Source organism: Aplidium turbinatum, chromosome 2 (genome assembly GCF_918807975.1).
Source record: "Aplidium turbinatum chromosome 2, kaAplTurb1.1, whole genome shotgun sequence".
Classification (NCBI taxonomy): domain Eukaryota; kingdom Metazoa; phylum Chordata; class Ascidiacea; order Aplousobranchia; family Polyclinidae; genus Aplidium; species Aplidium turbinatum.
In genome coordinates, this window is record NC_137473.1 from 49,441,820 (window position 1) to 49,465,565 (window position 23,746).

Sequence of the window (23,746 nt, forward strand, 5' to 3'; positions counted from 1 at the left end):
CTTCACTACAATCATTACACTTAGTGCACTATAGAACAAAGTCACTAGCCAGGAGACTGAAAACAATCGAAGCTACAGAAGAACATCTTCAAATTTATGACAAAAATAATAACTTTTAAACACATCACAAGAACTTGTTACAACCGAACATATTGCGTCTTACGGTAGTGCGCATTGAAAACTCATTAGCACTATTATTTATGCTGATGCCATTAAGAATATTGTCGTGAATGTTGCTAACAATGCTAGCATGCAACCTTGCCTGTCCCAAAGTATTTCTCAGCCAGGTTTTCAATTTACGAAGATTGGAAAAACACCTCTCACAAGCAGCAGAGCTTACCGGGCAAACTAAAAGGATCTTAATCAGCTGGAGTATTTAAGAATAGGCCTAGAGAGTTTTTTCCAACTCGGACAATGTCTGGTAAGCTCTTTTAGCATCGTACAGAGATTTTGCTCCGGTTGCCTTTCTGAATGAATCAATTTGATAACTCATCGATTGTCTATTCAGCTCTGGATAATGTTTTGTTTTATTATTTGTTTTGTTTTATTATCTTTATCCTGCATTGCGGAAAGCGGACTTGAGCGCTATGGATCGGTGTTCGCCTTTCGACGTACACCTGACCCACGCTGCAGCCGACTGCAATGTCTGTTTCCGGTTGTCGTACTCTACTTATGACTTAATTTGACCATTTCAGGAACTAAGCCGGTCTTGAAAATTCGTGCAAGTTCTTTATACTTTTCCGAATCGCAATTCAGGCTACTTTCAAACCGTTCGGTCAGTTCAGAGATAACTCTGTCCATGAACTGATTGTAAAGTATTTTATAATGCATTTGAGTGTCTGCAGTAGTTGCCATCGAGCTTCCACCCAATCTTTCTGAAACTCTTCTTTGCCGTGGTGCTTGCAAAGGCGTGATAAAATTAGCAGCAAATTTTTCCGGAAGTGGAGCTGCATTTTTGTAATTGTTTTCAAACTCTAAATCACGATATTTCTCTCGAGTGATTTTCAAGGTTTGAAACAGCTTTTCACAAGAGTCATTGTCAAGCTTTTCTCCTTGCAACGTGATACTAAATTGCTTTATAAGTGCCAAAGGCTTCAAAATCAGCACAAGTCCCAAATATGTTTCTGCAGTTTCTTAATTACTGCAGTACAGTGGCCTGGTCCAACTCGTCCTAAGTACCTTCAATGAAGGTCCTTCATTGTCTAGCGTCAAATCCAAGACAATTTAGAACTGTGATCAAACATCAATAAAAAAAAACAACAGCAATTCAAGATGCTTGCAAACAACTAAATCGAAGTAAAACTTCATAGCAAATTTTGTTTTTTCTAAATTATTGGGGAGGATGCTTGCAAAAGATTGGGGGGAATCTATCCCCCCCTACTTCGGCACCACTGGAACAAGAGCACAAAGGTCTGGAATTGCGTAGTTTACTTTCACCCAAAAAAGCATGAAAATGTTTGCAAAAACTTTTAATAAAAAAGTTGCTGTTGAAGCGAGTTCCTCTCAAGCGAGAATCATTCATTGTGAGTCAAGGAAGCACCAGTGGACGTGAAAGATTTGGCACAATACACTTTTCAAGCCACCTTGTGACAAGATTCTTTGGTGTTTCAAACTCCAGTTTCTGATGTGCTGGCTTGGCAGCCCAGACTCTGCATTGAATAATCTGTTTAATATGTCATTTATTGCTGTCCATGATTTATCCGCAAAATAAAACAATAATGAAAAAAGGACAATAGCCTAATAAAAATAACTGAACTGAATAATTATATAGCCTAAACACAGCCACGGTCCTAATATAAAAAATAACTTTCAAAAGAGAAAAGCTCAAGTTATCACAAAAAAAAAGTTTGTCTGAAGGTCACAAAATCGCTAATCATTTTATGAGGCTTGCTATTGCAACAGAAGATCCCCACCTCTGTATTGTAAATTCGAACTCGTCATTTACACTTGATGGAGAAACGGAACCAACAGACTATCAAAAGTTTCTGTATTTCGAGCGTTGTCCGGTTGACTTACCGGAGAAGAGTCTCGAGAAAAAAGAACTGCGTCATGGACTGATATGAATTCGATCTCCTCTCCAGCCACTTCGAAGAAGCCTCCAACTTTTAAATATTCACGAACGTTATCTGAGGAAAAATGCAAAACTGAAAAAATTCTTAGGCTAAAAACATTTAGTGGAATTGTTATATGAATATTTTTGAAATGCTTTATACTTTGCTTGCCGAGAAGCATATTTCAATAGAACATAGGCTTCCACTATGGGGTACAGAATCAATGTTGTGCCTGCACCCTATTGCGGATGCCCATGGGTTCTAGCCTACCAATCATACATACAGCTCATGTCAGGCTACAAACTTACTTGAAACATTAACCAGAAGCATTTGTATGTCCAAGTCTTTTAAATTTTGATATAGCTGAAAAATAACACAAAGAACTTTTTAAAACTACGAGATACAAAATAGTTTAAGGCACAATAGAACAAGTTATAGCTATGTAGTATGTAACTATAAGTTAGCCCTTTATTCCGGAAATGTCCTCATGCAAAACTTGATTGATCTAGTGGGGTGTCTTATTCTGGCTCAGTGGCGTACGCAAAGATTTTAATGGAGGGAGTAAGAAAAACAAAATGCATGAGCCTACGTGGAACGATGGTCACCCACGTTTACACGGCAAACACGAAAGTAGGCCTATGATAGGTCACAAAATATAGGCCTGTAATCTTACTATTTATCAAGTCTACAAGATTGCCGAGTGAGCTTCACCAACATTATCATGTGCATTGGTTAAGAAAAAGTGTAAATTTGTTGGTTTAGTGAGCAATGCAATCCACAGTCATGGTAAAAATATTGCACACGATATTTGGTCGGTCGTTCTTGAGGGCTGTAAAGACATTTTTCATATAGGCCTACACCCTACAGTATAAACCTAAGTTATGTTAAGATTGCATCTCGAAGCAAAACGATATTTTAAATAACTTACTCGCCTTACCGGTAGTGGTTTGCTTTTACTAAACAAGAAACAGAAGCTTCTACAAATCATGTGAATATCTTACACTCATGTTGATATAGTGCCTTGACCATAATTATATGCCATGTCAACTAGCATAGCCACTTTTTTTTATAATTATAGCTTTAGCATCGTTAGATTAAAGCCAGCATTGTCATTGGCTCGCAAACAAATCTTCAAGTAGTCAAGGACAAAATTATAATGAACTGCACAATATTTTAATAGACCGAGCCTATTTCGGGAAAAGCAATTAAAGTTTGTTTGCTTTTGCTGAAATGCGTTAAAATATCTGTAAACCAGTGATGGTTGAAACTTATCTGGCAAAGAAATGTCTTGACATGAAAAGTTTAACTTGAAAGGAATCACACGCAGAAGAATTCAGGAACAAAATGAAACATAATTTTTAAATACACTAGTTTTATCCTATAGCCTATGTACCAGTCTCCTTGCCTAGGCTACGCCTATGCTTCTATAGTAAAACATCGAACATGGTCAATTGGTCAAAGATTTAACAATGAAAAGCATTAGCGGAAAGGAAAAAAACAGTAAGGTACAGTTTATGAAAACGAGAAAATAGAAAGAAGAGAGATTAATGCTTGTCATTGTTAAATCTAAGAGCACGTTCAATGTTTTACTTGCTCCAACTTACAGTTTTCAGTGTTTTGACGCCAACAATATCAATCATTGAAAAGGCTGAACAGTCAATGATGATAGTTTTTAAGCTCGGATCAAAACCATCCAATCCTGCTTCTTCTATGTCTTCAAGAGAATGGTTGGATCTATTAGACAGATTTCCATCTTTTTTTGATTCTTTGATGTCTCTGTGAATAGAAAAGCAAATTTTATATAAGTTATAAGTTATATAAAATCTACGGCTCACGGGAATAGCTATAATATGCATGCCATTGTTGAAGAAGTAGCCTAAAGCAAAAAAAGATATTGCGACAAAGTCTGCTCGTCATGTTGGACATTATTCAAATGCGTTGATTGTAGCTTCGCGAGAAGAATGAAATGAAGGTTTGCAATGATCGAACATTAAAAACATTTTATCTTGGGGATTATAAAATATAGCCTACACGAAAATTAAAATCATTAAAATATCGAAACCAAATCGAATTTTTTACTCTTTTTCTTCTGTTATCTTTCTTTCCAAGGCTTTTCTTAGTTTCTTTTTTCTCAATCGCAAAACGTCTCCTGCAAAGTTTTCACCATAAGAGTTGTGTTCGGAGTTTTGAACGAAAAATAGAAATTAATGATTACTCTTACATGAGTTTTTGTCTCATTATTGGTTCATTGGTCTAAGACTCTAAGTCAAACGTTATGATAAGAATGTGTTTATTTGTAATTTAGGGTTTGTACTGTTTTACATTTTTATGTTCCTACTTTGTGACCGTGAGTGGCGCTCTTGAGTTAGAATCATAAAAATGTTTGGCGTTTTCAGAGTCGGTCCATCTCGCAGACAAGAGTTGGATCACTCAGATATTTTTAGTTCTGCTCGAAGTTCTGATTTGCTTCAAAGCAATGTCGTACTGCTATTTGATGTTGGACATTCAGTTCCACACTCCTTAACTTACGAGAGTAAGGCTACCTTTTCTTCAACAGTTTTTTAAGTTTTAAAGTAGGCCTATCATGTTTTGTACTAGAGGTTTAATTAAATTAAAATTGAGCCGCCACTAAAGAAATAAACCATTAGTCAAACCGATTTAAACCATTTGATGAATATGTCGGCTACATTAGCTAAGCAATTTTTTTTCTTGTTGGTTTAATGGTTATTTTCAGCAAAGTTTGTATTTTTTACTGGTAGACCTTATGTTCCAGGTCAGGGGTCTTCAACCTACGCCCCATGAGCCAGAATCGGCCCGCCAAAAAAATCATCCAACCCGCGGCTCTTAAATTATTATAAGTAGGCCTCCGTGTGGCAGTAAATCTGCTTTCTCATAATATTTAACATAACTTTGCTATGACAGAAGTCTCTTTCGAATAGGCCTACCATATTTTCATCGCCTAAAAAGAGGACACGTTTCGCCAGGGAGTAAAATACAAGTAGAATTTTACGTTTGAAGATTCTTTTACATCCTTTTGGATAATTATAGACGTATGCAGCAAAAGTTACAGCAAAAAAACAGACAAGTTTGTTTGTTTCTCGAAAGCCGATTTGTTAGATTTGTGTGACAAAATGAAAATGTGATGTGATAATGTCATAAAAATGTGACAAATCAGGCAGTATCTGCAGGTAGCCATGTCTTAACTTTTTTCAGAAAAAAAAAGGATCAGCTTTAACGAAATCATAAACTTACTTGCACGAAATATAATTGAAGTTGTATACAGCTGTTAATGAGATGCAAAGAACAGACTCAACTAAAAGGCTGTTTTTTTCCTTGTATTATTGTGGCTGCATCATAGATTAAAGTCATTCTACAATAACACTCACATAAGTTGTAAGTATCCATGCCAGGATTTATTTTGAAATAGGCTGTATGTCATGCATAGTGCACTTTGGATTATTTTTCGATTTGCTTCACTTGACAAATTAGCCTAACTATTAAGTTGGTAACCAGCAACGTTTACAAGCGCTGAATCAATACAAAATAGATCTGGGTAAAATAATAATTTATTGTAAAAGTGTGAAAAACTCAAAATGTAAATATATCAAACTCTTTTGCAAGTTTTTGCGTTTTTTAATGTTTCATTTCTTTGTGATTTTTTCCATTTTTTAATTTTCTTATTTTTTTAATTTGTCTAATTTTTCATTTTCATAAATTGGTTGATGAGATCTCCTCAAGTAAGGAAATTTCATCCCAACTGGATTTGCAGTTCCACTCGCACTCATCGCTGACCATTATTTGGCTTTTAAGACAATCGCAAAGCAACCTAGTATGTTTCAATGAACGTCTAAGATTGTTTAGAACAGCAGATCAAATAGTACGTCAATGTTTTTTTGAAAATCTATAAATCAGAATGTTGCAATGGTACAGAAATGGTTGGAAATTGCAAAAAAGTCACATAACAATGAAATCTTATTGAAAATATGAGCAAGAAAACTGAAAATGTAAAAAAAGAGGACATTTGAACATTTTTGGGTGTCCTCGGAGGACAATTTATTTTTCTTCAAAAAAGAGGACAAATTTTCTTAAAAGAGGACATATGGTAGCCCTACTTTCGAACCACTGAAGCGTTAGTATTATCGTGCGCATTGCCTGTGATGATCAGATAAGAATTTTTGATAGCGCCCTGAGCTGTAATTGAACAAGTGCTCTGATGCCTAAAGCTAGTGCCTGAAACCGACGTGTTGATTCACTGTTCACTGTTGGTGAAATTGTATTGCTGTTCGCAGTTTTAGTTTGTGCAAGTTGGAGTGAAGGGTGTTGATTTAGCTGGTCTGCTGTTAACTTGAATTATGTTATAGAATGATTATTTATTTTGCAGATTCGAGTTTTAAGTTTAATAAAACCAAATAACGGTTACAACAATTTATTAAACTTATAATTTAAACATGGACAAGGTCTTGAAACCTGAGCGTTTGGAAACTGAGCCAAGTGCTCCGTCAGCAGTCGACGAATTCAAACATTGGCTTGAGACGTTCAATCACTATTTAGAAGCTTTGGCTGCTGCAAATTTGAACCCAGACAATTTGAAAGTTTTAATCAACATGGTGTCCCCGAAGGTTTATAAAAGTATAGCAAGTGCTAGAGACTATTAGTCGGCCATGACTATCCTGAAGGGTCTCTATGTAAAGCCTAAGAATATCGTAGCTGCACGTCATCGCTTGCGCACATGTCGACAGCAACCTGGTGAAACAATAGACAATTTCGTTTTGCGCCTGGAACATTTTAGTAAAGAATGTGAATGTAACGCTGTGACCGCCGAGGAGCATCGTCGCGGACTATTGAGAGATGCGTTTATTGCCGGTCTGTCTTCGAGCGGGATACGCCAACGATTGTTAGAAAACAGAAGTCTGGATTTTCAAGATGCATATGAGCAAGCTCGTGCTCAGGAGCTCGCAATTGCAAACGCTGAGGCTTATCAAACATCAACCAGTTCCATGGCGTCCAGCGGTGCATGTGCGTGGGAGTGGCCAAACAAACAGGAACGACTTTCCAGTCAGCAAGAACCGCAGTGCGCCGAATCAGAGCTTCTTCAGGCAGCTTATGCTAAGCAACTGTGTTATTTCTGCGAAGAAGCTCGCCACCCCAGAAGGGAATGCCCAGCAAGAGATTCAGTTTGTCACTACTGTTCCAAAATCGGACATTTTTCGAGAGTCTGTCAACAACGTTCTGTTCGTTCTAAATCTAAACAATCACAGCGCACCAAATTGAACACTATCCGAAGCTCAGTACTAGCAACAGCTAATCTTTCAGCAACGCAAAACAATAACAACGTTTTTTGTGATGTTTTAATTGACGGTTTTACTGCAAAATCATTGATGGACACGGGGTCATCAGATTGCTACGTTACCAAAAGATTTGTCGATCAACATTCCTTAAAAATTCATCAAACATTGGGCGAAGTAATTTTAGCCGAAACATCTGTTCGTTTGCCAATCTTAGGGCAATGCTTTGCTACCTTGATCGTAAACAAAAATGAATATTCGAATGTTTCCTTCAACATTTTAGACAATTTGGCCACGGATGCAATAATCGGAGAGAAAATCTTTAAAGAACACGAAAGCTTTGTATTTAAATTCAATGGACATCGTCCTGTGCTGACTCTTAACGCCTTACCAAAAATGAATTCGCTTCACCCTAAGCCCTTCGACCATTTAACACAAGATTGCCATCCTATTGCTGATAAGACCAGACGATACTCCAAACAAGACAGAGATTATATTCATGAAGAAACACAACGCTTGCTACAAGACGGCATGATTGAACCCAGCAATTCTCCGTGGAGGGCTCAGGTTTTGATTGTCAAAAACGAGCAATCAGGGAAAAGGCGCATGGTCATGGATTACAGCAGAACTATTAACCGTTTCACTCAGCTTGATGCATATCCATTACCACTAATCGAAGACATTGTGACCGAACTTTCTAAAAGTAAAGTATTTACCACTGTCGACCTAAAATCCGCTTATCACCAGATCGAACTTGATCCGAAGGATAAAGAATACACCACTTTCCAGGCGGGCTCTGGCTTGTATCAATGGCGACGGTTACCGTTCGGTTTAACCAATGCCGTTCCCGAATTTCAACGAGTCATTGACTGGTTTATCAAAAGCAACAATTTAAAGGGCTGCTTTCCTTACCTCGATGACATTACGATTGCTGGGAAGAACCAAGCTGATCACGATCGGAACTTGGAAGAATTTTTTAAAGCCGCGTCGAAAGCCAACTTACCTATAAACGAGAAGACACAGCACTCTCAATCAAAGGTTTCTTTATTAGGATATCAAATCGAACATCAGTCAATCAAACCAGATCCAGACAGAGTGCAACCACTTCTCGATTTACCAGTACCCAAAACGCACAAAGAGCTCCAGCGCCTGGTTGGACTATTTGCTTGATATGCACGCTGGATTCCTAACTATTCGGACAGAATACATCCGCTTATCAAAGCTTCATTGCCTCTGCCAGAAAGCGCCAATCAAGCCATTCAAGAAATCAAGTCAGTGCTGGCTACAGCTTCGTTGCATCCTATCGACAACTCCCTACCCTTGACCGTGGAAACTGATGCTTCTAACTTTGCTATGGCTGCGACTCTTAATCAAGATGGACGCCCAGTTGCCTTTCAATCACGAACCTTGTCGACGGGTGAACAGCGTCATTCTGCTGTGGAGAAGGAGGCATATGCTATCGTGGAGGCTTTGCGCAAATGGAGACACCTATTAATCGGACGTCACTTCACATTAATCACAGACCAAAAGAGCGTATCGTATATGTTCGACGTCAAACACGCAAGTAAAATAAAAAACGAAAAGATAACTAGATGGCGAATTGAACTCTCTCAATTTAGTTACACGGTCTTACGCAGACCAGGGAAGGAAAATGTAGGTCCCGATGCACTTACACGTGCATTCTGTGGTGCAATTAGTAAAGACAATTTGCGTGAGCTTCATGTTGCTCTGTGTCATCCTGGCATTACTAGAATGACAGACTTCGTGAGAAACAAGAATCTTTCTTATTCCGTAGCAGAAATACGAGACATGGTTTCCAAGTGCTCCGTATGTGCTGAAGTCAAACCACGCTTTGTCAGATCGGACCAATCTCAATTAATAAAGGCTACCCAAGTTTTCGAAAGACTCAACTTGGATTTTAAAGGACTTCTTCCCAACGCAACAAAAAATAAATATATTTTGACCATCGTCGATGAATATTCCCGATTTCCATTTGCTTTCCCATGTGCCGACATGACGCCAACAACAGTAATCAAGTGTTTAACGGAACTGTTTGCTACTTTTGGAATGTGTTCATATATTCACTCCGATCGCTGGTCTTCCTTTCAATCTCAAGAATTAAAATCTTGGCTGCACTCTCATGGGGTAGCTGCCAGTCGAACGACCAGCTACAATCCTACAGGAAATGGACAGTGTGAAAAATACAATGGAATTATATGGAAGGCGGTCCAATGTGCGTTAAAATCTCGTCAGTTGCCACCTTCCCATTGGGAAGACGTTTTGACCGATGCCCTGCATTCAATCCGTTCATTATTATGCACGTCGATCAACTGCACACCCCATCAACGATTCTTCCAGCATGCTCGACGCTCGGTCAACGGAACTACTATTCCGTCGTGGCTTAAACCAGGTCCAATTTACGTCAAAAGACACGTGCGTAATAAGAATGATCCTTTAGTGGACGAAGTGGAACTGCTTGAAGCAAACCCAGGTTATGCTCACGTTCGTTTAAGCAATGGAAATGAAACCACCGTGTCTATTAGAGATCTCTCACCATGCAACAGGTCAGCCGACGACGCTGTTGTAAATCCGGCGTGTAATTCTGAAAACGAATCTTTCGCCGAACCTGATGCTACTACTCCAGAATTCTTGTCTATCGTACCTCGAGAAAGTAACACTTCCGAGCCGTCGTCTTCAGAAACGATGCAGCCTGATGATGGACCAAGCGAAACTAATGAGAATAGCGTTGTCACTCCAAAGCTGCGCCGCTCTGAACGGAGACGCAAACCTGTCGATTACTACGGTGCTGTGCCTTACGTTTGATACAATTTGTGTTCGACTTCATGCTATGGCACATGTAAACATTAGATGTTATAATAACGGTGTATCTTCAATTGCAATTTTTAGTTCCAATTGTTCTCTTTGTTTTTTTTTCAACTTTTGGTGTTGTTCAATTTTATATGGGGGAGAATGAGCTGTAATTGAACAAGTGCTCTGATGCCTAAAGCTAGTGCCTGAAACCGACGTGTTGATTCACTGTTCACTGTTGGTGAAATTGTATTTCTGTTCGCAGTTTTAGTTTGTGCAAGTTGGAGTGAAGGGTGTTGATTTAGCTGGTCTGCTGTTAACTTGAATTGTGTTATAGAATGATTATTTATTTTGCAGATTCGAGTTTTAAGTTTAATAAAACCAAATAACGGTTACAACAATCCATGTCACCTCCAACAACGGTTCGAACATCCATTCGATATCCTAATTTTTGGTTTTCTGACTTTTTGAGTGCTTTATTTTCTACAGTCTAATTTGTAGCGTCGTAGTTTCGTACGGCATTTTCATTCGTGAAACTCGTTGCATTTAAGCCAGTTTTAAAATAAATTTCCGCATTGGTAAACTGTGCTGCAATCACGGGTAGTGCAGTCCAGTTGAGTGCATTTGGTGTAGCTGAACTACTGTAAATACTAACTGAGCTTACTGTTCTTTACGCATTACCTGCGTTTGTCAATTATATTGGCGACAATTTTGTGCGTTTTAAACTTTGCATTCTATAACATCCTTCATTTCGTTTAATATGCTTCTGTGTTGTGCTATTTGCTGTTAAACAGTTAGTTTTGCTTGTTTCAGCCCTTTTAATAAAGTCAGCTGTGCTGACTGACGAAACGTCGGAAATAAAAGCTAGTTATCAATTCAACATCTTGTGGTAGTCTAGTCTACAGTCACCGAAAGAACGCAAGAAATTAATTTATAACTAACACCTATACTGAACCACAAAATCGAACATGCAAGAAAGCCACATTGCTTCCCCAGTCATGGTCCAACATTAGAAGATGTATTTTGAATACGTTATGGATATCTATCACAAACGTTAAACTTAGTCATTGATGGAAAAGTGCATATCTTTTGCAACTTTTTTACCTGGCACAAATCCAATGGCTTTGAAGAGTCTCTTCTTAAAGTTTTCTTTGTTTATAAAATAAAGCATGGAATTAAATTTAAAGATGACCACTCCAGAAACAGGCCTTGCCTATAAACGAAACAGAGATGTTAAAATGCATGAATGTGCAGTGATGATAATTGTAACGTGAAGTAGCGTAAGCAGTAGGGCAACATGACCAATTTTTTGGGTAACTATTCGTTTTTTTTTTCATCAAACTTTAGTGTAGGCCTACTTGTATTTTACAAGGCTCTGGGTGTTCAACCGTGTCACCTCCACTGTTTGTTTGTTTTTTCCTTTTTTTAAATACAAGTAGATTATATGCTTGAAGCAGGGACGTAGCCAAGGGGGCTTGGGGGCCGCCAAAATGTTATCTTGCCCCCCTTTCTCAAACAAAAGCATGCTTTAATACAATTATAATGTTTTAATATCATTATAACCTGTATTGACTGATGTTTGCCTCCTCCTCCAAACTTTCTTTCTAGATACATCACAGGCTTAAAATTTGTTAAAAAAGTGAACAGCCAAAAAATGGTCACGCTACGTCACTGAGCGTAATACTTACCGCTTTCCAGGTCTGAGTGTTGCGATATATGTCTGTTCCACTGACATTCCCGAGAATTTCTGAATTGGCTATTTGTGTTCGCAATAACGCCACCACAAGAGCAAAGAGTATTCCAGCATAAAGCCCGAAATCAACACCAAAAGAACATACAGCCAGAAAAGTAAACACAAAAACAGCCTGTAAATTTACATACCGGGGAGTTAATGAAAGCAATCTTTAAATTTTTTGTGTCAGGTTATTGGGTGAAAGACAAAAAATAGAAACAGTTTTTTTTTACAATAACCATTTGCGTTTCGCCAGTCTTGGCAAACACAGAAACCATTCTTCATGCTCCATCTCTCGTAAACTTTATCTTTGCATTTTGACATTAGAAATGACCCTGTCATCATCATTTGAGTTATATAAGGTAGTTTCTAATGGCAACAAGCATATGGTAAGATTCTCATATTACGAGCTAGTCAACTTACAGTAGTTTATATAATATTCAAAATAGTTTTTCTGTCAAACTTCAAATAGCTTTTGAGTTTATCCAAGCAACGCCAAATATGAAGAAACCTAGCACTTGCTTTTTTTTGCTCTGCTGCACTTGCTTGAAACAATACCTTAATATATTGGTTAGTTGATGGTTTGCAAATTGCAGCAATATTTGCCAAGGGAACTCAGAGCTATCAGACACATTGTGGGCATTCAACCAAAGCAAAAGTCCAATTACGCAACACCTTTCTTGATCTTCAATTTCGTCCGAAGCACAGTAACCTACTGTATTCTACTAATCAATGCTTGCAACTACTCTGGTAACACATTCGATCATTGCTTTTTAGGGAATGAATTCGATAATTAACGTTTCATCAGCATTATATTAATAACAATTAATAAATTTTAACAATAATTTAAAAAAAATAAATCAATTGTTTCATACGCAGTCTGGTTTGGACATTTTCCACAGCGGCCGAATGAGATGGAACTGTTGAAAAATGCCAATGAGGCCACAAAAAATGATACATCCAGCGACACTTTTGGGCAGGTTGTGAAAAACCGGAGCAATTCCCACTATTGTGATGAGTAGGATTAATACAGTCAAAAACCCCACCAACTGCAAAGCAATAACAAAGTGTTAACTTTCGGTCTAATTGTTAAAAAGAATGTGCTAGAAACACGAAATGACTGCATTGCTTGGCAAATACAAAACAGACTGGCTAAATCTTTTACATTTTAATTCTTGGTGGCCTTATTTTAACATTGGATAGCAATTGAGTTGTAATCGAAATTGAAATGTCGACTTTCACAAAGACGAACAACTAACAAGAACAAACACTTATAATTTCGGATAAAGTTTTACAGTACGCAAACAAGAAACAAAATTTTGAAAAAACGATTCCAGACGATTTTTATTTTTGTATCAAGCCAAAGTCGGCCTTTCGTCGACCCTTGACTCCGGACACGTTGAAATAGCCTATATAAAAAGAATACAATTCTAACTAAACATAACTAAACTGACTCAAAGAAGAATTTGTATAATAGCCAAGTTTGATTGATTGATTATGGGAATCATTATCTTCGGAGTGAGAAAGCGTCTGTGAGAGCTTAATCTTGGCAGTTTTGCATACTTGTGGAGGCTTTGAAGCACTGATGCAGGTCCAGTTACCGAGATTGACAAATTGAACATTATTAAGTTTCCGCTTGTTGTTGAAATGTTGTCTGTAAATTATTACATCCACTAAGTGCTGTTGGCTGAATGAAGAACCGTCATTGAGTGCTTAAGAGCACACCCACAGGCGAACCAGTGCTGCTTGATCTTGCAGTTTTAACCAACAGCGCTATCAACCAGTGGCCGAGTGGTTTCTCCTTCGACTCAAATGCTTGTAGATCTGAGATCGATTCTAGGTCCGGTCAAACCGAAGACTTTAAAAATGGTACCGATTGTGTTCTTTCTTGCATAACGCGATGAGGATATGTCGGGTATTAATGTGATGACGTCTTAAACCTGATACAAAATTAAACATGAGCCCTGTCGCTAAAAGACCCCAGCAGTTGTAGAGCGACAATAAATAAAACCATAACATGATTATTCTTAACTGAGCTATCGGGGCTGACAAAGTTTTGTTGTTACCACGTGATGTGGAAATGATGACTACAGAATAGCGTCCAACCCGCCGTCACTTAAAATTGAATTTGCAAAAATAGCCATAAAATATAACCACGTTGTTAGTATCGAGCATTGTTGTAGGTGTGACATTTGTCAGAAAATATTTTTGTTGTTCCTTTAACAACTTAGAAAAAAAACTTACCTGAGTTTTTCCACCAGACTGATCAAGAATCTGACATCTGGCCAAAGCAGCACAATTCGGAAAGCATAGAAAAAAAGAAGGAACAAAATTTGACACCCCATATGCCAGCAACTCCTAAATGATGATAAGATTCTGTGAATCTATATTTCTATTTTGACTTCTTTTTTAGCTTACGTTTCATTTTTGGATAGACTATTGAAAAAAATGAATGTAATCCACTTTAATTTTCGAAAGCAAACTTTGGCGAAAGCTCAAACAAATTAAAGTTAAATTAAGAACGATTGCAATTTGAATTTTCATCATTTGCGAGCAGAGAAGACCTTTATTTCTAATATTTTTTCTTGTATTGTTAGACCCACATAGGCAGGCCTACAGTGCAATTCTTCAAAGTTGCTGTAGTGACTATCAGGGGTGGGCAAACTTCTTCAATAAACGAGCCACTTGCCGAAAACTACAAACACCGCTAGCCTCAAAATGCAAGTCTAAGTTAATTTTCAATTTTCAATCAGCAGCTTCAATCAAAAATTGCATTCTAAGAGTCTCTGGTCACTGGACTTGCCCTCCTGGTTTGCATTGTCGATTAACTTTTCGCTGCATGTTTGTTGAGCGGAAGGTCTTACACAAAGTTGATTATATCAATTTAATCAGTCGCTTCAATCAAAGATTGAATTAAAAGTCACTAGGCATTGCTCCCAGTCATCTGGTTTGCATAGTAGATTAATTTCCGCTGCATGTTTGTTAGTTGGGCGGAAGGTCTCGCATGTAAGTTTAAGTTTGATTTCATTAGCAGCATTAAACATACGTTTCATTAAAAGATACTGGGTCATTGCTTCTCCCACCCACCTGGTTTGCGTCGATTGGGTAATCGTACTTGATAGAATAAAACCGGGCCACTCCAATATTCAACGCAAAGCCAACGATAGCGATACTGAAAGCATCGCCTACTATGTCGCCAAGAATGTCAGTTCTGGGTAAACGTGGAGTCGGAAAACTATGAAAACATGTATTTAGTTGTTGATTGAACAAACGTCAAAAATCTCTCCAAGTTGCATATTCTCAAAGTCGGTACGTTGAGTGTATTGCATACAAAACACATCAGATCAAAACAATTCTGTCTTTTTCTCTTTTATCCAACCCTAAAATAGCCTGCTTCCATCCCGGGTACACGTACAAATAAAGTTTTACGGAGTGCTACACTCATATAAGTTGTAAATCATTTGTCAATCAGTTATAGCTTACCCAAGTGGGAGTTCTCCAACAACAGAAACGCCAAACTTTTCGTTGAACTTTCCAAATTGTGAGATCAGAATAGAAACAACTACCAAAATCACTTCCATAGGAACTGGCACCTTCAGACGATCTCTGTCACGATATTATCTGTTACTGGATGGGCAGATTTATTGAGTATTGAAGCGCTCAAAGAGAGGAAGATCGCGCCTTGTGAAAACAATATTGACAGCCAATCTTCGGCTAAGAAAGGGCACGTGGTGATGCTGATTGTAAAGGTGGGCTACTCAAAACAACATTATTTTTTTTTGCTTAAAGAGAAGAATATTGCATGACAACAGTAGGCTACTAATCCGAGAAAAAAATCCGCTTTTTTACTTAAACCAACATTAAAGCTTTCTTTATCCCTGCTTTCTTTGTGTCATCTTGACAGAAGTAGAGCTGTTAATAAAGCTTGATCTTAAATCTTTTCAATACCGTAAAACTACATTAAGTTGCTTCAAACAATTAATATTCTTACTTGTATCTGATGTTTATTTCTCTTGTTGCAACGAGAAGAAAGCAACATATTATCGAGATGATGAGTGTTGCCACGTGAATATTTGGAAAATTTTTAAAAATGTAAATACAGCCCTAAAAACAAAAATTCCAATCAACCTTTAGCCCAAACTTTGATATTATTGTTTGGAATTTCAAAGTTTCATCTAAAATTTATTTTTACCGCATGGTTAAAGTTATCAAATGAACATTTTTGGACAACAATTTTTACAATAGTTTTTTGTATTATGTTTTATAGAATTGAATTAGTAGTACAAGCAAAAACATTCAAATTCCTATCTTGAAATTATTGCTTTCGGAAAGTTTAGTTTGCACCAGAAAACAGCCTTTCAGTCCACCTAAATGCAGGTCGGCTATGAGAAAACGTGCTTGCTTTGTTGTTGATAAACTTCGGTTTGTATTTGGCCAACGGCTCTCGAAAGTTTGAAACGTATCACTTGTAGCTCTAATAAGCTCTGAACCAAGTTTGGTCATCTTTGGACTATACTAAGAAATATTGAAGTTAACTTACCAAGTAAAAGGAGCCCCATCCGTAGATTGGTTTAGGAATGATTCCAAGCATAAGAGGCATTTGTGACAAAGCCACGTGCATTGCAGCTCCAGTGGTAAAGCCTTGAACCAGCGGCTCAGACATGTATGTAGTTACCATACCAAGGTGCAAGAGTCCAAAGATAAACTGCAAGAAATAAATTTTATCAAAAAAATGTGTTTACAAAGTGCCATTGGTGAAAATCCGTTTCTGCAGTTTTAATGCTTTTAAATCATGTGGCTTTGTTTGTAACGCTGGTTGGCTATAGTATCTATAGCCTATTATCGTCCGCCTCGTTAGCACAGTAGTCAAGCGTCCTACTCAAGATCAAGCTGCCTTAGTTCGGCTCTAGGGGCGTGCGCTTGAGCAACGCATTTCAGGACAGTTCTCCATTCACCTGCGCCTAGTGGAGGAAATAATTCCCTGACAACAATACCTCCACAATCGGAAAACTTTGCTATGTCAATCTCAGTAACTGCCCTGTGTCAAAGGCCTCTACAAGCATGAGAAACTACCAAAAACAACCTATCAAAGGCTTTGTCAGTCCGAGAATAAAGATTCAAAACCAAACCAAAATGATCGAGCCTAAAAACTTTGAGCTATTTCAGTTTGAACAACTACATTTCATCATTTCTTGATACAAAGATGAGTATATATTTAAAATAACGTAAACGTAGCGATTATAATTATAATGTGACTATGATTAAAGTATTTTAAGGTATTCAAGTGTCTTAACTTCCAAAAAACTGTAAAAATCAACCTGAAAAATTCCCATTAGCATCATTAAAGCGGATGCCACAGCAACTCTGTTTGCATAAAATTCATTTATTCCAATTTCAGGAAAGCCACCGGTGGTGTTGATTGTTTGAATAATCTGAAAAAAAACAAGGCACCAAACTTAGCCTAGAGCAAAAGTACATTAATTAAGGATTACAAGCAACATTTTTCGTACCGTAATACGTTTGAGTCATTGCGTTTTACAAGTGCATAAAAAACATTTGTGGTTTTGTCATACCCAGTAGGCAAGCGTTTCTACTCAGCGGGGTTTCGATAGTTGATTGCTAACCCGAAGTAAGCTACAGCCGAACCACTACTGAACGTAACGATTTGCAGTTAGTAGCGATGTGTCTCATAGATTTTGCATTGTCTTGAGCAGGGTTACATTCCTGGGGCAAGAGGAGATTTGGGGGACTCATCTCTCCGAAATAGGAAAATCTTGGTAAAAGGATGGCTCTTGGCCTAGCCCTAGGGGAAGCTTGTTTAAGCATTCATTTTTCAGCTCTTCTGACCGAACAACAACAGTTTTCTCACAACAAAACTATATAAATTACGAAGATAAATTGGTGACAAGCGCTGTTTTCCCATGGTTTGCTAAATTATATCAAACAGACTACGTGATTTCATAATGGACAGTAGGCTGAATAAAGCTTTCTGTAAATAAGGCATTAACAGATTTTAATTGGCATATTGTAAGTAGGGCATTAACTGGCTCATTTGTCATGTGATGTGACTCTTCCATTGAATAACTTTTCCCACTCATATGCTCTATAATTTATAGCGTCCTTTATTTATTACGTTATTGCTTAACGTAAGAACAGACGACAGAAGAATTAACTTAATCTTTTAAGTAATTTAGATGTTTGTGAACTGAATGGCCAAGAATTGGTTTCTCTTTGTGAAGCAATTACGAAAGTGGCCCACTGAGAGAGAATGGTTTCACTGAACATCATTTTGTTGGTCGCAAAGTTTTTTTCAATAAGCAAATCTATCTCTGGCTACATCTATAGTCTTTGCAATTTTTTTATCAAGCCAATTTTAACATGAATTCAAGGTAGGTTACCATTTCTGGGTAAATTAAACATGTACGCTTCCTTTCAATTGCAGGATTCCCTAAAAACCAAACATTTACAGCACGGCAAGAAACTCGCTGGTTCATCAGCAGTCAATAAGAACTCTTCATCTTTAGATAAAGGAAGCTCAATGGCTACCCCACAATCATAGAAGGATACTGGATAGCGGAAGAGTTGAGTGGCAAACTAAATATTTAACTTCAGACTTCTTTATGCTAAGAAGTCCTTTAACATTTATCATAAAAAACAACTATTCCGAGTGATGGTAATTTACTCTCGCCATACCATTGACAGAGTAGAAGACATTGCCTTCTTTTTACCGTCAAGCAACAACGGAACGGAATGTCGTGGCAACAACGTTAAAACCAATGACATAGTTTCCTGATGATACAAAACTTTGAAAAGGACATAATTGGCAGTCAATTATGACAATGATGATGTCAGAAAGCTGAACACCCAAAACACTTTCTCAAAGAATAACAACTCTTATTTTATAATGCTAAAATAATTGTTATCTTATAAATGTAATAACAATTAATGTGATAATGTATAATAATGTATTCCATAAATGCAATGACAATATCGAAGACAATTGACTCTACAAAATATTAATTTTGCTAGAAAAAAAGTGTGATTAATGGTGGTAGAAGTGGTAGCAAAATCACGATTTCAGATTCAAGTTAAGCACACCAAAAAAACTTGGAAATGATAATGAGCTTGTCTCGTAAAAAAATTTGATTGACCAATGATAAAATCAGAGAGTCTGGAACAACAATTATTTTGATAAAATCATTCAAAAATTTTACGCCATAAACTAACCTTCAATGGAGTATATGTCAAATAATTGTCATATCACAATAACTTGATGCCAGTTGCGGTGGATGACACAAATTATAAACAATGAAATCACAAATTATAATCTTATTCTGTATCCCAAAAAGAATCCATTTGCTATTTCAGACCTATTTCTACTGTAAAACTAATAAAATTACCTCGCCATCAATCGTTAGGCTATACAGCAATGGAGAAAGCTGCTGTTGCCTACTTTATGATGGCAAAACGATTTATCAACCATTTTCTTTTTCCAAACATGCGAGCTTCAAAAACGCAAATATTATGGAGAAATATTTATCGAAAGTTGTAAACAGTGGAAGTTTGGCACAGCAGATCTCTACAATCACTAATCGACTCCTAACAAATTAAACAGCGATTCTCGAAAAACAGTTTTGATAAAATCGTTCAAAGATGTCAGTTACGTGATAAACTAACTTCGAAGGGAGTGGGAGTCAAATTATTGTTGCATCACAATAATTTAAAGAAGACGCATTTTGCAAGTTGCGGATGATGAAACCACCAATTACATCGTTATTCTGTATCCCAAAAAACAATGCTTTTGCTATGTTATTTCAGAAACTGAGAAAATTACCATCAATCAATCGTTGTCAACAAAATCTGTAACCAGCTTGTTTTTGGCACAGGTTCCCACAACTCTATGCTTTTCATAACTGACTTTTTCCTGGCCAGATATGGTAGCCCACACTATGTGTAGTACAGCGTAGTAGCCTACTATAAGCTTGCTGATAATAAATAGCGTGGGATTTTATTCAAATCAATACCTAATGCCTTGCCCCAGCTCTAAAAAGTAGTCTTATGTTCAAATCATGGGATGGAAATAAACTTCCAAATTATTTAAAATGATTGGAAAAACACTTAATTGACGAGTGTTGATCACGTGCAGAAACAGTACAATGAGCATAAAAAGTTAAGAATTCAAAATATCAAATGAACAAACGTGAATTAATGAATGAACTATTACTGCATTTCATATATTGTAAGCATTTAAGCATTGAATTGTAGTTTGGTTATCGATAAAGCAACCCACATATTTTGATGAATGTCCTTGCGGTTTTTTAGTTTTGCTTTTATGGTCACTCACAAGCAGTAGCGTAGCCAGGAATTTAGAAAGGGGGGAGGGGGGTTTGACGACCCAGCGGCGGGGGGTCTGGGGGGCCTCCCCCAAAAAATTTTGAAAAATTACTTTGAATTTGGTGCATTCTGAGAGCATTTTCAACAAAAATGTGGTTACGAATATTCCTGTAAAATGGTGGTGTCTGGTGGCATAGCAAAAGGATAAGATCATGTTTTCTTCGGCATTTTTCGGAAATAAAGCTAAGTCTCTATGTTTTCTTGTTGCTAATTCCTGGCTGAGATGTTTGGTATTGGCAAAACTTGCTCTTTTAATGCAATTTTGTTTAAAATTAGGCAATTTTTTTAGACTGAAAGCATCATTTTCAATATCGTGACGTCACACGCGTGCCAAAGGGGGGAGGGGTTGTAACCCCCAAACCCCCCCCCCCTGGCTACGCCACTGCTCACAAGAGAGGAAAATGGCGTCTTGAAAATGTAATTCGGCTCCTGGGTTTTTTTTCGCTGAGACTTTTCGGTCATTTGTCCAAAATGACTTGAAAAAATTCGGTCATTTTTTATTTATTTCGGTCATTTTTTCTGATGAAAATATTTCCTTTCAAGTAGCTGATACAAACCAAAATTTGCACTTCCTGACTAGCTACAACATTAAGTTTCGCTGAGAAACGTTGTCGTGTTTTATCTGAGAAAAGTTAGAACAGACAAACGTTTCTTCAACGTTCATCAGCGAAACTCAAACCTTTGACATTTTGACCAAATTGACTATATTTTTTTCGGACATTTTGCTCAAAAATCTGTCAATGACCGAAAAAAACCCCCAGGATTCGGCTAACCTATTGTCGAAGCAAGTGAATGCAAACAGTTGATTATTTTTCTTTACAGACTGGTAGGACTGTTGCTGAAAGAATATAAAAATGCAAAGAAACTTAGACGTGACCTGTTTACCTTTCTAGTTTCAGACGTACTTGTGACGACACAAGACTTAATGTTAGTCATCGTTTCAAATTTAAAAATTAACTTTTATCTGATTGTCAGTGATGATGCACTCACAGCATTCAAAGAAACCAGCTTTTTCATTAAATTGTAATTGAATGTCATATAATACAAGCGTATATTCTTTTCGGATGTTGGAAAACATATGTGATTGACTGTATTTGATCTAATCTTCAGTGGAAACGGCAGGAGTACTTTCATGGTTTTGTAAATAGCTTATGCTGTTGAGCCACGGTTGAGCCATGTTTCTTTTCGAATGTTGTAAAAAATGTGTGATTGACTGTATTTGATCTAATCTTCATTGGAAACGACATGAGTACTTTCATGGTATTGTAAATAGCCTATGCTGTTGATTCACGGTGAGTCACGTTTCTTTGTGGTAACGTTCGAAAACAGAAAACGCACATCGGTGTGTATTGTCGTGTTGTTTAGCATATTTTGAGATGAAATATGAGAACCAGTGATGTTATCTTGACATGTGAAAGTTTTCAAGCTATTTATTAAGTACGTGTACGAGCTATCATTTTCCTAAATGACTTTTTGAGATAGAGCTTTTAATATGTTTGACATTTTTATTTACTACAGGAAAATGATGGTATTTCGCCTAGAAGAATTTTCTAATTTGTGAAGAGTCTTGTGATGTTTAAACACCTACAAATACAAAACTAAATTACTGTAAAATATTAATAAAAATTGCGAGGAAACGGATTATTATTTTGCAAGTTTTCATTAAAATGAAATTTCTCATTTAAGCCTACTTTAAATGGGGGGTTTTACGTATTTTAGGCCTAATATTCAAACCACGTCAATTAATAGAAACAGATAATTACTTTTCCGTCTTTTTATGTGAGGACAAAAATAAAGAACCACAATAACTTTGACGTATTTTTACATTTCAATTACAAAGTTTGATTTTAAGAACCCTTTTAAATCGACAATAAATTCTGTTTTTTTGGAGTGTTGCACATCATGATTACAAACTCATGCCACAACACTCACCTCTGTAGAGTTTTCCATCAACAAAGCATCTGTCGTTGGTGGATCAGGAAAGTACCGAAGCACAACCGGTTGTGTCAGCAGACTGGTAATAGCAAATGTACCGACAGAAAGCTGTTTCGAAGTTCCCATAAACGCATACAGCAGAACAGGCCAAAATGTAGTGTAGAGGCCAAATATAGGAGGCAAGCCAGCAATCAAAGCAAACGAAATGCCTGTTCATAAAAATGTAAAAAAGGTGTGTTAAGTTTTTTAAATTTGTGTTAAAATTTATAATTCATTTTTCGTTGCAACAGAGTTTTATAAATATCTGTTACAAATTTTAAAGCAAGAAATACATTGCTTTTCGTTTGCTTTTGCTGAGAAGCACCTCAGATACACTTTACAGCCGCCGAGTTTCTTTATTAGCCTATATTAGTTCATTTCATTATTTAACACAGTGGTGGATTCATGGGGAGGGGCAATTAGGGCGATCGCTACCTTTAAAACATAGAAAAATAACTGTATTCACAACGTTTTTTTGCAAGGTCGGGTTAATATAGACTTACACGCCATTGTGTTTTGTTGAAATTGTCTCCCCCCAAAAAAAACGATTTGTTGAATCCACCCCTGTTCTAACTTACTCTGTGGGATGTGAACCACACCAACGGTTACACCGGAAACTATGTCTCCAGGCAAGTATTCCTTGATCTTGTATTTTGGGAGCCATGATAAAATAGGAAACAGACTCTTCAAGAACTTGATTATTCTGAATTGTTTGAAGTAATTTGTTGTCTTTTCGGACAAACTTTTTCTTTGTGATTTCGGCCCTTCTCCTCCCATATTGGCTCGGAACTTTTTTTCGGTCTGAGCTGGTCGGTCGACAACATATCTCTTAACAGGAATATTTCTAAAAAGAAAGTAGTCTACAATTACATGCATGATTGTTTATTGCAAGAAACATTGCGTCCAATAGCTTACGAAACTTTACACCTGTTAATTTTTGTGGTTTTAGTTGACAGAACTCCACAAGTTGTGCAAGTAATGTCCCTTCATATAACCCTATAACGTATGCCGCTAACCTTTTGCTTTTAAGATACAAAATTGATGGTCATTGCGTCACGTTATGGTAGCCTACAAAATTTAAATACAGCAAAAAGAATAGACTACAATGAGCTTTAAAAGAAAACTTGTAAACTGTTCAATGAGTAGGCTATACGCTATAGAGATTCTTACCTTGTTAGTACTTCACCGTTCTGTTCATGCAGTGACATGACCTTTCGAAATACCTACAACAGCAGGTTATCTCTAAATAATCCAAGACGTATAAAAGTATGATTTCTTATCATATTTGAAAGGTTGACATTAGTTGTTTTACACAGTTGCAATAAAAACTTTGAACTACCGATATTTTTAGACTTTGGTGTTAATGTTTTGTGAATTAATCTACTTACCAAACTGTATTGAACAAAGGATTAGCTACCTTTGAAAAACTTTATGTTTAAGTAGCCTACATAGCCTACCCTATTGTATAACAAAAGTTGAAAGATCATCGCAATATTGGTCTA

At 37.0% G+C, this 23,746-nt stretch overlaps 1 protein-coding gene across 1 annotated transcript; it reads right to left on the reverse strand.

The window, feature by feature from the left end:
• Nucleotides 1-1,413: 1,413 nt before the first annotated feature.
• Nucleotides 1,414-23,548, reverse strand: LOC145764931 (prestin-like). The gene is made up of 17 exons (XM_082576635.1): nucleotides 23,415-23,548; nucleotides 22,823-23,088; nucleotides 22,203-22,414; nucleotides 17,195-17,308; nucleotides 16,417-16,581; nucleotides 15,868-15,980; nucleotides 15,360-15,482; nucleotides 14,964-15,111; nucleotides 14,121-14,234; nucleotides 12,752-12,925; nucleotides 11,833-12,009; nucleotides 11,249-11,357; nucleotides 4,131-4,200; nucleotides 3,656-3,827; nucleotides 2,360-2,414; nucleotides 2,017-2,126; nucleotides 1,414-1,649 (listed from the first exon to the last, which is right to left on the reverse strand). The coding sequence occupies exons 1-17, from the start codon at nucleotides 23,450-23,452 to the stop codon at nucleotides 1,608-1,610; spliced, it is 2,202 nt and encodes a 733-aa protein (XP_082432761.1). The 5' UTR covers nucleotides 23,453-23,548; the 3' UTR covers nucleotides 1,414-1,607.
• Between the last annotated feature and the right edge of the window lie 198 nt (nucleotides 23,549-23,746).